At 40.4% G+C, this 15,666-nt stretch overlaps 1 protein-coding gene across 1 annotated transcript in view; it reads right to left on the bottom strand.

The window, feature by feature from the left end:
* tenm3 (teneurin transmembrane protein 3) overlaps positions 1-15,666 on the bottom strand; it is a 517,897-nt gene that overhangs the window by 163,916 nt on the left and 338,315 nt on the right. Inside the window, 1 exon segment of the mRNA XM_034688142.1 lies at positions 13,548-13,737. Coding sequence (XP_034544033.1) covers positions 13,548-13,737 — 190 coding nt within the window.

Genomic DNA, 15,666 nt, shown 5'->3' with positions numbered 1-15,666 from the left:
AGAGGCTGCACTTACTTACCATCATGATATAGACCCCATATTTGGCTTTCATTATTCATAGGATGCACAAAAGACATACCAGTATCTGAAAACCTCCCTTTGTTGTCTGCTCAGTTCTCTGTTTTTTTTTTGTATGCCATTTGTGACAGAACTGAACTAATAAATAATGAATATGTGAATTTGGTAAGTTTTTAACTGGTCTTAAACTGTTTGACTTTATCTTTTCGAATGCTTCTTTTCTATGAGCCAGCAGTTCCGATGAGGCTCATCTTGTTGAGAAAGAGAAGGCAGAAAAAGAGAAGCGCATCAAGGATGTTATTGAGAGCTGGAGTAATTGTAACAAAGAGATAAAGAATGAGACAGAAGAAGGCGTCAATACCTGTTCCCTACTCTCCTCTCCTTGCATTGATTCAAACAAAGAACAGGAGAAACTTCTTCTCTTTTTGTCTGGCATGGCTCGATTTCCATCTTTTCTCTGCCTCCCTACATGTGTCTATTTTTTTTTTCCCATCGCCTCCCTCCCACTCCTTCCATCCTCTTCATCTGACCTCCTCTCTCTTATGCTCCCTCTCTTCAACTCGGTTATTTAGTATCGGCAGCTGCAGCCTTTTCAGAACCTCTCATCAGTCCTCCACCTTTCTCTCTCTCTCTCCTTATTGTAGCACCAGAGCGCTGACCCCCTCGTCCACCCTCCTCTCCCTCTCAGTCTCGCTCGCCCTCATTCTCTCATTCATTTTCTCCTGCCAAGTCAGCTCTCTGTGCCCTCCCTCTTTCTCTCTCTCTCTCTCTGTTCGTTCTTTTCCTCTCTCGCCCTCGCCAAGTCGTTAATATGGAGGACTGTGTTCCCCTAAGCCACTGAGTCTTCATTTACTGTTTCTTTTTTACTCTTTCCTCCGTCTGCTTCCCATCCATATTGTCCTCTCAGCCACCAGAAGGTTTTTTTTTGTACCACTGTCCTCTTCTTCATTTTTCTATGACATCCCCCTATTTTTGCTCCCTCAAAACTCAAATCAAATTTGCTTTATTGGGTTGAGTATCAGATGAAACACGCTGCCAACGTATTGAAATACAAGAACCATGCTAACAAGTCCAAGTCCTTTCAGGCTATGAGGTTCACTCCATGAAAATTGCTGGATGAAGAGCACATTTGACAATCTGCACAGAGTGAGCTTTCAGTAAGAGGGCTAAGCTGTTGTTGCTATCACAGAGGATGCCATGTCAATTAATTAACAGTGCAAAATCATACCAGAGGTCACCCCAGGGGTTGTATTAACACAGAGCAGGTGTAGACTATACTTTTCATAGTTTACAGACCTAAATATCCCCACTAGTAGCCAATGCATGGTGAGGGTGACATAAATAGAGCTGATTTATTACACCAAAGGAGGAGATGTCTCAGGTGGGAACTAAAAACTGTCTTTCTTTTTGGCAGAGGAATGCCTGTTCATCTTTCTTTCCCATGGTCTCAGTTTCAATGTTTTTTAAAAGTACCACAAAAGCTTCACTCTGGCTTCCTGCCGATATATGCACTCAATGAACCAGATGTTCTTTGATTTATTTCCAATTAAAAAATACAACTTTGCAGAGCAAATTTTTATAATTCAGCTTTTTAAAAAGCTAAAAGCCTAAACATTGTCAATTAGGTGTGTAAAAAGATGAGAAAAAAACTTAAATGTTTTTGTGTGATTAATGGGGTTGACTCAATCATTTCTGAGGCACCTTGGGAAGTCTGGGATATCAAACACTGATTGGCTTTGGGGTCATGGAGTCAAGCAAATTCATAACCCCAGTTCAAAATATTGGAACTTATACAAAACTTTTGTATTTTAATGAGTTCAAGAACTTGAGTCACACATTTGCTTGATTCTGTGTCACCAGAAGAGGTGCGCGTATTCAGTCAGCTAAACTACTAAACCATGTCCCCCTCACGTGTCGCCACCAGAGTAATAGTTCCTTTCCTAAGTGTGCAACATGTTTCTTGGGTAATACTGTAAGTATGAGGTTGGGACAACTACTGAAATTATAGTGAGGAAACTAATGCAGCAAATGCTCCTGTGATTTGTTCAAGAGTGCAGCTACAAACAGCCTGTGTGTTGGTTTGAATATTTTTTTTCCTTTGACCCATGCACTCATATGAGAACCACTACATCTCTTACACCCTCAAAAAGCTTTAAAAAACATATGTGTACATTCATTGACAAGAAACTTTCAATCTTGACGATTATTACTGTACTCTACACTGAGAGCTATAATTATTTATTGACACAAATTAAAATGATAACTACTACTATTTCACTATTACAGCTACTATATTTGATTATGTGCCAGCCCATGCACCACTATCGACCTCCTTTGGACAGTAATTTAATCTTGAGCACACTCTGTTCCTAACCTCACAAAGTAAATTCAGTTGCGGAAAACTAAATCATATGAAAATAAAACAACCACAGGAGAGGGAGATTTGAAATCTCTTTAACAATAAGAGTAATTAAGAAGGACAGTATAGAAGATGATTGTAATGTAGGCTGCACAACCTATTGGGGTATCACCAAAAGAAAAAGAGGACTACATTTGCTGCCGCCAGACAGTCTTTGTGATGAATGAAAACATGCCCTTTGCACATTACTGCTGCCTTCAAGTAATGAGTCAGGATTTTTCTTGTTGACAACAACATACTTCATCAAAGAGATTTTTCAGCTTTGACAACAAGGCTTACTGGTCTCATCATTATTTTGAACCCTCCGGGTGTAATGTATGAGACAGGAAAAGTCAGGTTTATCGTGACACTCCTGACAAACTTGTTGTAAATAAAAACGTATGTGGTGTCAAGTTTGTTTTGACCTATTTTACCCACGGCAGTGAGTCTGTGTTTTCCAGACGGACGAGAAAAACCTCTGCACGGAATTGTTAGTCGATATGGGTCTGACGGGGGTGGTGCTGAATTCTTCTGAGTAACGTCAAAAACAAACACACTTGAAGATGTGAAAATAAAATGATTAAACACTGGCTGGGGTTCCATTTATTCTGGCTCAGCTCTAACATTTTTAACAGGCGTGTTCAGCGTCCTGATGGTTAAGGTTACACAGCTTGGTTGAAAGTCTACAAAAGTCTGCCATACGTTGGCTCTCTGCTTATTCAGCACATGTGTTTATATCAGCATCGTTGGACCCAGTCTGTGGTTTTAACCCACTAATCCACACAGCAGAGGCAAGGCCAACGTCACCCTGGAGTGAGGTATTTTTATACGCATCTGATGAAGAAAATCGCTTTGAAAAAGAAGCTGCATCTGGAAAATAAATCAAGAGCACAAGACACCATCTCTATTTGTGTTTGATTGGTCAGCTGTGTTATTATTAGCGTCTCTACCTTGAACTATAATGCAGCAACAGATGTTAGCATCATGTTTACAACCAACAACCTCCCTTTGCAGTTTTTCTCCCTTGTGGACAACGTAACATTTCTTTTCAAAAGTCTGCTCCTATAATACCCTTCTAATTTCACGTCTAAACCTACAGTACCATGTGAAGCTCTGCAACTCAACATTTGCATTCCTCCTTCCAAGGATTTGAGCTCACTGATGATGCTAACAATAATGAGACCAAGAAAAACACCTGTGATTCACAAATAAGGGCCTGTGCATTCTGATGGCACATTTGCTCTGGCAATGCTTATTTTTTGGAGCTCAACATTTTCCGTGATCAGGGGCCTAAGCTTAAAACCACCTTCAGTGTTAGCTACTCTTCATGGCTACGCTTGAAGCAACTCAGTTAAAAATAGTTCAACTTTTGGAACACTGCTGTGCTTATCGATGTTTCTTTTCTCTCAATCGAAACCAAAAAGGGACAATAAATCACAACAACATTGGCAGAGGACAGACAAACAAGGCTATTTTTCAGAGTATAATCCAGGTCTAAGCTGCTGCTTCAGTCAGGACTCCTGTTTATTCCTCTCAAGGTTTCTTCAGTAAGTCTTTTTTAACAAAAGCTATATGAAGCACAGACAGCTATTTTAAAGACTTGATGGTCACTACCAAGGAAAAAAAGTGCCATGAGCCAATTATCATAACCAAACCAAGTGACTTAAATTGAGATTGTGGGCCCTTTCCAGAGCTAACACTACTGTTAGTGGATACAGCCCTTGGTCTGACAAATTCCTAAATGCTGTTTTGTGTCCAAAGATCTGAAAAAATACAGATGATGCAGCTAGAATCCAACACAAGGAAGTGTATTTATTTACAAATGGATTTAAGCTTGATAGAAACTACCAGTAAACATAACAGAGTATTTTTAAAGGAGTAGGATTTTAGTTCAATTACAGCCTGTGTCACTTTAGCAGGATGAATAAAATATACTGGATCAATGTCAGAACTTGTACCTGTCAGTCATTTAGCTCCACAAACTAGTTATAACAGGGCCAGTTTGAAAATGACCCTTAATACAACTAAAACTCTCATCTATGTGTCTACTTAAAGTCAGGGCAGTGCTCAGACATCCCCCCACCCCACCCCCCCTCTCTCTTTCTCTCTCTCACTCACACACAAACACACGCTCTGTCTTGTACCTTACTTACACTCCATCTCTTTGTCTTGCTCTCCCGTCGCCTGCCGTCTCAGTGCGTGGAGTCTGCTACAACATTTTGATTTGCTAAGTGACTCCATTCTGCAATCAGCTTCCGTCTGTGGCCTCACTATGTGTGCGTGTGTGTGTCTGTGTGAGTGTGTGTTTGTGCAGGAGTGTGTCATACCAGCCACCAGCCTGAGCGTCATGAGCGGATCAATGATTGACTATTTCCCTCTTTAGTTACCTTTAAATGTCTTTTTGAACCTGCTCTCTCCCTATCTATATTTTATCGACTCTTTCACATGTGAAGAGGAAATCTTTCTTTTTCCCTTTTCTCCTTCCTTCTCCCATCCCTTTCTCCCGTCTCCTTCATTGATCAGGTCTGCTGTTGAGGAAAATATGTCTCTGTCTCTCTCTTTCTCCTCCCTCTCTTTCATTCAGTGCATCATTGATTAGTTCTGGTGTTGGGGAGAATTGCCTACTTGGTCCCAAAGTAAAAAGCACTAAGTGTTATCCGTGTTCCTCCCCTGCCTCACTCTGACTCCCCCCCTGCCTTCAGTATAGACGTTGTCAATAAGCCTTGGCGTCAACCCTCCGTTTACAAGAAACTTGTCTTTTTTTCTGTTGCTTTTTCCGCTCTGCGTTGATAGCCCTGGCGTCTCAGAGGCATCTAAAGGCTGGACGGTGGAGGGGTTTTGGCGTCTTTTCACTCTCGGGGGGGAAAAGAGAAACTGTTTGTGATGAGGAGTGAGAAGTCATTACAACGTCTTTGTTCACCTGTCTAAAAACAAAAGGCGCTGCAGAGTTTAAACAATTAGCGGAGCCAATACCAGTGTTTTATTTCAAAAGAGATTGGCTGAAGCTTGTTTCTTTTATAACTGCTTTTATTGTAGAATCAATGCCACTCTGTTCTCTGTTTAAAACGACGACTCCAGCTTACTGTGATTTTTTAAAGACCAAAACTGTTTATCAATCATGTTTTTATATAGACATTTGCACAGTTATTTGTCTACAAAGGTGTCCCACATAAAGATTACCTTGTTGAGAGTAATCCTTTAGGATTTTATTATTTAATGTATGTTTAGAAAGTTTTATACTTGAATATATAAAGGCCCCTATTTACAGTATCAAGCTGAGCTGGTTTGGTCTACAGCAGATTGAGGATTATCTGCACCACTCTGCAAATGACTTGTCAAACTTCATTTATGTTAAACCCTTTGAACTATGAAAAACACATTTTCATCTAGTGCCTGTATCAGCATTTTTTGTACTATGACGTCATTTATAGCATATCCTGAAACGCATCATATCCATGGAATGCACAACCTAAGCAAAAACGTTATGCTCTGAGCCATAATCACTGATTTGATTATATATTGATTAAATGCATGTAAAATAATCAACTCATAACTATTAAACTAATTTGTTCTCACAAATTTTGCAAATTGGACCATAAATTCAGCTACATGGAGTAATATCTGCGAGAATAACAGCCTGAGCAGAATACAAACTTCCTCATCTAACACCTCAATCAGAATAAAGAGGTCTGATTCAGACAGATATTTCACACTGATCAGAGGGGTGGTTTATGCTGTTTTTATTCATATCAATATCCATGTGAACACTTGATATGATAGTTTCTTCTTGGTTGGGGTAAAATGATTCTTACTGCTCATGTCCTTTCTCGAGGGCGTTACAAGTTTCTACTTTAGTTAATGCTAGAGTGGACAGAAACATGGTGGGAGAGGCTTGTACTGCTGGGCTCGCAGCTTAATTTGATTTTCATTTAAGCAGCAGTATATAATCTCTTAACGTCAGTAGTCTCCCTGTTTGTATACTGCACATAACTCAGCATGAGACCTCACTTAGAAATATTTTTCAGTTGCAGAAAGAGAGAGAGAGGGCTCATGCTACTATAAGATTTGAACTGCAATATTTAACTTTTAAATGTTTGTAACAGGAGACCTCAACCTTGTGTGTTTGTTCAGGATCAAGAAAGATAATCCTTACATTATCATTTTGATTAACTGCCCATCTTATGGTGGATCAATACTTACACAGTGGAGACAAGTGTTACTGAGATGGCATGAAATAATGGTTTTTACAGAGACAGACGAAGGCAACTGATCTACAACAGCCCAACATATCTCCATTAGGAGAAACATTTGTGAGAAACAATGCACATTAAAAGCAAATGCTAGAGAAAAAGATATGCTGCAAACACACGCACGGTGCAGAAAAAGAGCTGCTTTTCATTTGCAGCAGTCAATGAAAATGGTTGTTGTCTATATTTGGACTTATGCGTGTTATTAAAAATGCATCATTTCTGCATTAGCATCCTCTTCCTCCAAAGAACTCCCAATATGATGTACTTCCTTTTGGAGATTTGTTGCCTCAGTGGTCACACAGAAGTGAAAAATGTCTGCTGTACTAAATTCAGACTGAAAACTGCTCCTCGGGTTGTCTTGAGTGATGAAATGTGGCTTCAACAATAATTTATCAGGTTTGTTTGTGATGCATCTCACGGTTTTCTGTCAGAGTGAATCCATATTTGTCCCTCACACTAACACACCACACACACACACACACACACACACACACGGAGCCGAGCTGCTGACTACCAGGAGAATGAGAGAGGAAGAGTTAGCCCGAGGCAGCAGTGTGAATAAAATAATACAGCATGTGTCCCGCTCACTGTTCAACCCACTACTGTAAACAAAGAGAAAGTTGTAAAAGTGTGTGAGCATGCTTGTGTGCGTGTGGGTGTGTGTGTGTGTGTGGGTGTGTGTGTGTGTGTAAGAGAGAGGGAGAGGCAGACATCTCATCTCAGAGCCGTCTGTTTTCCTAGCAACATAAACTCGGTGGTGCTGGACTCATTCAAAGAGCGCCTCTCTCTCCCATCAAAGGTGTATCCTGACAGGCAGAGATTATCACCTGGGGGGCCCTCTCATGTGAAACACCTGTCGTCCGTTTGTTGTCTGTTGTGTGGTAAATAAAGGCGGTAATCTGAGAAATCACGTCGTCTCTATATATCACCAACAGCTGGAGTAAAACAATTATGTGTTTAAACTTTATGATAATAACATGCACACAAGAGGCTAAGTGGCTGCAAGTGCTGTTGCTTTAACATAAAATAAAACGCTGTTGTAAAGACAACATCATCAGGTGACTGGGCATATAAAGAAATGTTGAACAGATGTTTTGGATAGCTGCTTTCTGCAGTTATTTTGTTCACATCACAGTTTAATTTCTCCTGAAATCTCAATTTAGCACCACCTTCATTGTAAAGAGCTTCTGCAGTAATACTTTTTGGGTTGCGGTTAATTAATATGCAAAGTGTAGTATGCCAGCATTTATATTCTGCCGTTTTAGACAACAGCTGTACCATCACCTTGGTGTAATGTGTATTTTTGCCTTCCACAGTTTTGCCGAAATTGCCAAAACTGAGCTGAGAAGAGCTGCCTTTTTGTCGCCTGACAATGAAACATTAAACAGACACACACCTTTATTCAAGACTACATCTTCTTCTACGGCTCTAAATATAGTTTTCAGTTATGACTTGCTTGATGGTTCTATTCCTCACACATTTTATTGGAAAATCCTTTTTTAGTGCTAGCTTTGGAGTACATGATTGTGACTGCTTATTGTCGACTGCTTCCATTGACCTTTTTATTCTTTCGTCAGTGAACAACAGTTTCTCCATTCGATTCTTCCCTGGAAGCAATTTGGGATTTTATCGGTAAACGTATTCATACTGAGAGTTTCACAAACAATGATGACTCAAAACTGACAGAGACAGAGAAAGAAAGACTTGAGGGTGGCATTGAAAAGAGAGAGGAGGAAAAACAGCATCTTTTTTTTACATACAGCAGCTGCCTCAAAAAATGTTGATTTTTTTTGTTTTTTTTAAGTTATATTTTTGAGCATTTTTCCTTTAATGGACAGGACAGCTGAAGAGAGACAGGAAATATTATACTAATTTCTAGTTCTGGTAATACTGGTGTATAAATCTCTGCAGTATTGATGGCAATTACTCATAAATGTAGAATTCAAGTTCATGAAAGTAGCAATCTTGAAGCACCCAGCAATAATAGTAAGAAGTAACTGCAGATGTTTTTAATGTGCCTGAGTTTAAAAAAGTTAAGTTCAATGTCATTGATTTCTATTTTTGCAACATTGGCATCCAATAAAATATATCATTGAAACACAAGGGCATACTGTAAACAACCCTGTGCACCCAAGGCAGTGGTAGACCAACAACTCCTGTGTTCTGTGGGGTTTGATTACTGTCTTTGTCAATGGAGTTTGGTGGCTTTGCAGAGAGTGATGCAACAGCTGTTTCATGCCAATTCATGGTGGATTGTGAAAAAGTGATAAGAGTAACAATCAGAGCCTGACAGGAGCAAACAAACAAAAATAGCATTTTTGTGTTTGAAATGTGGTCATGCAAACTTGACTGAATAGATTACATCACAGCCATTAGAGCCCATTTCATGTCTGCAGGCTGAAAAGAATCTACAAGAGCAATTGTAAAACTTTCCGTAACCCTCAGTTGTTTAGAGTTGTGGTTAGGGTTAAAATTGCTCTTTCTCTGTGCGGTTATTGTATCCAGGTTCACAGAAACCTCACCAAGATACCTAAGAGGCTGAAAAAATGCAACAATTCTTTCCTCTGGACACATAAATGCAAAAAATCAATTCTCTGAGAAATACAGATATGGAGTTGTAAAGTGTTTTGTTGTTCCAGCACAATAAAAACTCTGTCTTCTGTCAGCCAGAACTGCTCCCTGTGTATCACTGTCACAATAGTGTTTACTATTAGATTTCTGTTGCAGTTTCTCTCTGGCTTTTATGTTCTATCCTGAAACACATTTTCCATGTAGGCCAGTGAGGCAGACTTTTACAAAACGCCTTTTTGGACTGAACAAATGTTTTTTCACACCGTCTCTGATGCTTCCAACAGCCAATAAAAGCAGGATTTTAGCAAGAAAAGAGGAAAGAAAAACCTGGATTCACTCTGCCATTCTCACATTCTATCCTTTTCCCCCGCTGAGCTCTGTCTTCCTGTAAACATTCACTTTTCTGCGTTTGTATGTGTGTTTTTCTGTGCATGACAACTAAGCTTAAAGATTCTCTGAGTTACATTGCTGAAGGATAAACTGCAAAATGAACAAGCCGAGAAAAAAAAGTCAAAGTGCAGGAAGTGGTGAGAGTGATATTTAGAGTTTGGCTGAACATTGGTCGGTTCGGTCAAGCTGGGACTACTTTAAGGGAAGAAGACCACACACATCTGCACAAACACACACACACACATATACACAACCTTTGAGCCACTTTAGAGCTGTTTCTGATTACATTAGATGGCAATGTATATATGAGGAGACGTCTGTCTGTCTCCAGATTCCCATCACTCCATGCAGCTGTCTCTCTTTTTCTCACCCTCCTTCCTTCCAGATCTCCTCCCTCCCACTCTTCTCCCTTTCATGCCCCCCCGCCCTGATGTACTCTGACTCTAATTGTGGTTGTCTTAGTTCATTTCTTCACATCATCTGAGTCTGTTTCCTATCATACTCCTCTCTATAGAAGACCAAACTTGGGTCATCCGCCAGCAAATGTAGCTCTACATCTGGTGCTAGTAAACCTCCGCAGGCGAACAGGTCTCAGATCAGATTTGAACCGGACCCCAGTGGTTGAAACAGCCAGACAGACTTGGGTTTCATCCTCCACTTGCAGCCTAACATTTGCCATGTGGAGAGCCATATAGTAGGAGGGATGATGGAAGTCAGAGCGGATGCTGAACAGGCTGAATTCTGGTCAAATAAGCTCTTAAGGTTGGACTGGGATCAAAAATAGCAGCTGTCTACCCCTGGTGTGTCCTACTGTTGAAATACGACAAAGATTTTTCTACACATGAAAATACTCTAGAGTTACTATTCCAGTAAAAGATGACTTGGAAGTTTTGATGTCATTGATCTGTTTTTTAAACTGTTTCCAATCTACATGCACGGGAGCGGCTTCTGATACAAGGAAAGTCCTGGTTCTGTTTCTAATACGTTTGTGTAAGTAGCATTGACCAGTAAGGTATCATCAGGCGTTATTGAAGTCTGATATCTGCATGCAAGTGTAACGGTTGGTTCTAAATCAAACATTTGCACTGAGACACAAATCTGTGTCACTTAAGCCAATCAACATTGAGATTTACCAACTTCCTAGAATCATCATACATGATGGATCCAACCTTCAGTCAACAAATGACACCATAAATGTTATTCTCTTCTTGTGAAGAGTGAAGCCTCCGTGTGACTTAGTATTACAGTGAAACTGAGATTCAACAGAAACAGATCCTCTCTTCTGGGGGATGTAATAGACTAAGTGTCTCTTTTTGCAAAGATACCTGCATACATGTCGCTTCTCAAGTTGCTAACTGCACTTTAAACAATGTAACACAAAGAAAGGAAAGTCTTCGTCAGACAATAGACGATTGGTTCATTGAATGTTTGAGCATTAACTCCATAAACAAAAAAGGATTGATGCAGCTCAAGGTTAAATGTGGCCATGATGTGCTACTTTCTGCAGGATTTCTTCACACTACTTCTGTCTGGTTGCCTGATCTTAAAAGTGAAATGCATGCCGTGAATCAGGTTCTATTTTTTTGCTCTGAAATGTCAGGAGACTAAAGTGCTGCAGCCCAACTGAGACATTTAACCAAGAACTGATCGTTTCTCTCCTCTACAGATTTAGAAAAGGTCGTTCATGCTTTTATGTCCTACAGACTCGACTTTTGAAACACAATTTACTGCTGCCAGGCTTTTAACAGGCAGTAAGAGAGGTCAGCACATCAAGCCAATTCATCTGCCTTCAGTGGTTGTGGGATTTAGGGTCCTGACACACCTGGCTAACAGTTGGCCATTATTGTCAGGCCTGGAGTTAGCATTATTTGCCCTATTTGTTTGTGACGTAACCAGCACCCATGGCACTAATCAGCCTTTGTCTGCAGATTATTTTAGACAATTGAGCATTTGACATGCAAGAAAACATACATGCTTTAGGGCCATCGGCTGCAGAAGGCCAAACAAAAACACAAGTACAACACAAATGCCTATTTCCCCCCTTGTGTCAATACATGTCATTAGTATTGCATCATTGTGCAATGCTTCCCAAACACTAAAAAAATTTTGACATAAAAAAAACTAGACTCACTCAGGAGACATTTGGGTGCATCAGTGCATATCACAGATGACATATGTAAAGGCCCCCCCAAAAAATTACAATGAGAAAACGTGATTCAGAAAGTATGCATGTTCAAAAACCAACAATATTCTGAATCAATACCAACTCAACAACAAGTTCAAGTGTGTTAACTTGACCTAGTCTAATCAATAATCTGTAGAACTGCTGGACAACAGGTCTGGTCTATGAAGGCCCCACATCATAACTTCCAGAACTTAAAGGATCTACTGATATGTCTTGATGCCAGATACCAGAGCATACCTTCAGAGGTCTATGTCTCGTAGGGCAAGGGCTGTTTTGCCCTGACCTGAGATTTGGGGAGTGTACACAACATATGCAGGTGGTCATAATGTTATGGCTGATTAGTGTATACATATAAAGACATATGAAGAAAAACAAGAAGTGGGCCAGCACTCAAAACAATGAACATTACCTCTTTGCTACCAATAATAAAACTCTTTGACAAATATAAAACAAGAAAATGAAAAATGCCTCCAATCAAACAAGCTTTGGTATGCAGTGGATTATGTTAGAATTTGATATGACCTTATGTAATATAAACGTTCAAGGCACTACTAAATGAATACCACAATGGTAGGTGTATTTCAAAAAGAACAAAGGAAGCTTTAAAGTACAAGAGATACTCTACTATTCCCCTTATGGCCGCTGCAGCCAAAAATGTAATTTTCCAACAGATGTTTTGAATTTACAGCGACTTTCCCAATATTCTGCTTTCAAATAGCCTTGCGTAAGTTTTTCCACCAACATGCTCCTGCGTCTGAGAAAGCAGTCACAGTAACATTTACTACTTTAAGTTCACAGATTGCTGACCTCCCATCGGACTCCCAAACCCTAATTGGTCTCTTTGTGCTGATATTTGTCAGACTTTTTCCAAGAGCAGATAAAGTTGAAGTGTTTGTGTGATAAGGCTGAGAGGCAGACATGAAAGAAAGGGAGGGTTGGAAAGCAAACAGGAGATTAAGAAAGGCTGGGAGAAACCGTGACAGAGATGGAGAAGGTCGGTCTGACTCCCACAGAGGAGGGCTGATCTATTGAGGACAACCGCTGGAAGTCATCACAAGTTTCAAGCCTCCAGACTGCAGAGCTTGCCAAGTGTTAAAGGCAATTTGAACATGACAAATAACCACCGTCTGCAACATACAACAGCCAGGAGGATGAATTAGTGCAGAGGAAGTTTGGATGATTCACTTGACCTGCATGATTACTCTGCCTTACTCATACCATTACTAAAGACCACCTGTCTGCTTGTACTACCTGCCTGGTTGACAAGAAATATGACAAAACACGAGCCAACACTGAATATTCAGAGCATGGAACACACATGCTCCTGCAGCAGCTGGATGTTCAGATTTAGACGTAAAATAGTTCCCAAGAGGGAGGAAGAGCAGGGGAAATTAGATTTTCTGACAAAATCCCCAATCACTCTGTTCTCCGACACATGACAGTCAATATTCAAATGCAGCAGGATACAAATTTCCAGAGGAAAAACACAGCCTTTACAAATAACCAGGATTTGACCGATGGGATGACCAAATCCTTTTGTTATTTTTGGGACAAAGCTAACAAAGGTCAGATTCTCTGCCGATTTTGAGTCATTATTTAAATTTTAAAACAGAAATATATCTGAGCGACACATGGTGGATTGTTTTTTTTTTTTTTTTTTAAAGCAGAAGTTCATCCCAAAAAGAACAGTCAGATCACAAAGCTTGCTAAAAGAATGGAGTTAAAGTCTTTTTACCATGAGTTACAGGTAAGTACAATCGGACGCCATACTCCTCTTGCTCTTCTTCCTCCTCCTCCTCCTCCTCCTCTTCCTCTGAGTCTGGCTCAGCCACTTCGCCTAACAACGGGTTGTCATGAGGATTGGCTGATTGTGGATGTGATTGGTCAATGACAGATGATGGACAGGAGGGGGAGGGCATTGGAGACCTATAAAAGAACACAATTAAAAAGAAACAAAAGAATGATGAATGGAAAGAATGAATAAAAGTCACAATCACAGAAAACGAAAGCTTAAATTAAAATAACTGACTGAGCGATGATGTATGTTTGATGTCTGCTGATGGTGTGATGTGGCATGAAACTGGTAAAGCTACAACAACTGACGGACAATTAGAGGTTGCAGCACATTTGAGGCTGAAAAAGCAAACAAAGCTGAATACCAAAAATCTGCAATGCCTCATGTGTCTCCTTGAGGCTATCTCTAAAAGTGATCCCCATAGAGCTCGTGTTAAAATGTCCAACTGTACAGCAGAAGTAAACATGTTTACAGCATGGTAGAAAACTGTTTTTGGCTTGTTAGTATTTGTCATACTTTTTTTTAAGTTGGCCTGTGCATGTGGTCAGAACTATTGGTGGACTTTCTATCTAAGGTTTATCTGGTCCTGTTACTCAGTAGCTGCTCACTCTCCTGATAAAGATGCTTGCAAGCAAGATTACGCTCTACAAGTTCTCATAGCATTTTTTTTTTTAAAGTTATATTTTTGGCCTTTTGCCTTTATTGAGAGGACAGCTGAAGAGAGACAGGAAATGTGGGGAGCAGAGAGTGGGGGACGACATGCAGGAAATGGTTGACCCGGCCGGGAATCGAACCGGCAACCCCTGCCAACGAGGACTATAGCCTCTGTATGTGGGGCGCTTAGACCGCTAGGCCACAGCGCCCCCTCATAGCATTTTAAAGATTGATGAAAACTCCAGTCTCCTACATGAATGATAAATCCAATTCAACATGAAACACTGTGGTTTAAAAGGTCCACTAAAGATGTAGCCTTTAGCAACAGACTAACTATAAAACACAGTGTTTGATAACCAATCACTCCCCACTAGCTCACCCTCTCATCCAAATATGTTTACTTCTAGCTCCAAAAAAACAAAGATAGCTAAGGCCTAAACACTAATCTCAAGACTTCACAAGTGTATTTGACAAACAGATGAGTGTCGTCACTGCGGCGTCGTCCACTTAGATATGACAAGCTATGGTTTACAATTAAAAAAACTGAGTCACAAAGAGACCACTGACACTCCAAGCCGCTGCCATAAATCTGCGCAAACACTGTTGATTCTGGGCTCTGCTGTGCCCTCTCCTCTGTATGTCTTGTAGTCTGTCACGCACCTTCCTCCCCATCCCTCCTCATTCCTTCCAGCTGCTCCCCTTCACTCTCCACAAGGGACGGCACTTGATGAATTCTACATCCCATCTTCACCATCACTGATTTGTGAATGAAAAAATACTCGGTCTGTGTCGTTGAACTGTGTGAGGTATTTGTTGTGCGTCTGTGAGACCAGACTCACAGCAGAGCGGGCAAAATCAATCACGTATCGATGTGGTAACCTTGGCATTTAGTGACTTCTGAATGCCTAAATGGCCCTGCTGCTCTCTCTATGTGTTTGTATTTGTGTTTGGGAGTCCGCGTGTGTGTGCTTATGCCCAGGCAGATAACTCTGGCGGCCTTGAATTCCATACAAATGTTTGGTACAAAAGAAAGAAATTAGCTGTGAGAAACAAAGAAATGAGAGACAAACACATTGCATTAACCGCTCTCCCTGTGGTGGCTGGCTTTGCAGATAAAATGTTACGTCTCCATCTAATCTCTTCAGCTCACCATTTGCAAGCGAGCAGGGAGAAATTGAAGTACAAAAATCAATGTTAGGTCATTTGTAGGGAAAGAATTGCATTCTTGTTTGGGGATGTTGATGCCGAGAATGCAACACAAGACTCTTAGACTGCCTCTCTTTCACTCTAAAACACACAAATATATTTCTTTAACACAAAAAAAAAAACACATTCAAGACATTTCAAACACACACATTCAGTCTTTTCCTTCCAGCAATCAGCCTTCTACCTTCATGGATTTTTT

This window comes from Notolabrus celidotus, chromosome 7, assembly GCF_009762535.1.
Source record: "Notolabrus celidotus isolate fNotCel1 chromosome 7, fNotCel1.pri, whole genome shotgun sequence".
Taxonomy (NCBI): domain Eukaryota; kingdom Metazoa; phylum Chordata; class Actinopteri; order Labriformes; family Labridae; genus Notolabrus; species Notolabrus celidotus.
The sequence above is the reverse complement of the archived record's forward strand: the minus strand, read 5'-3'. Positions and strand labels throughout refer to the sequence as shown.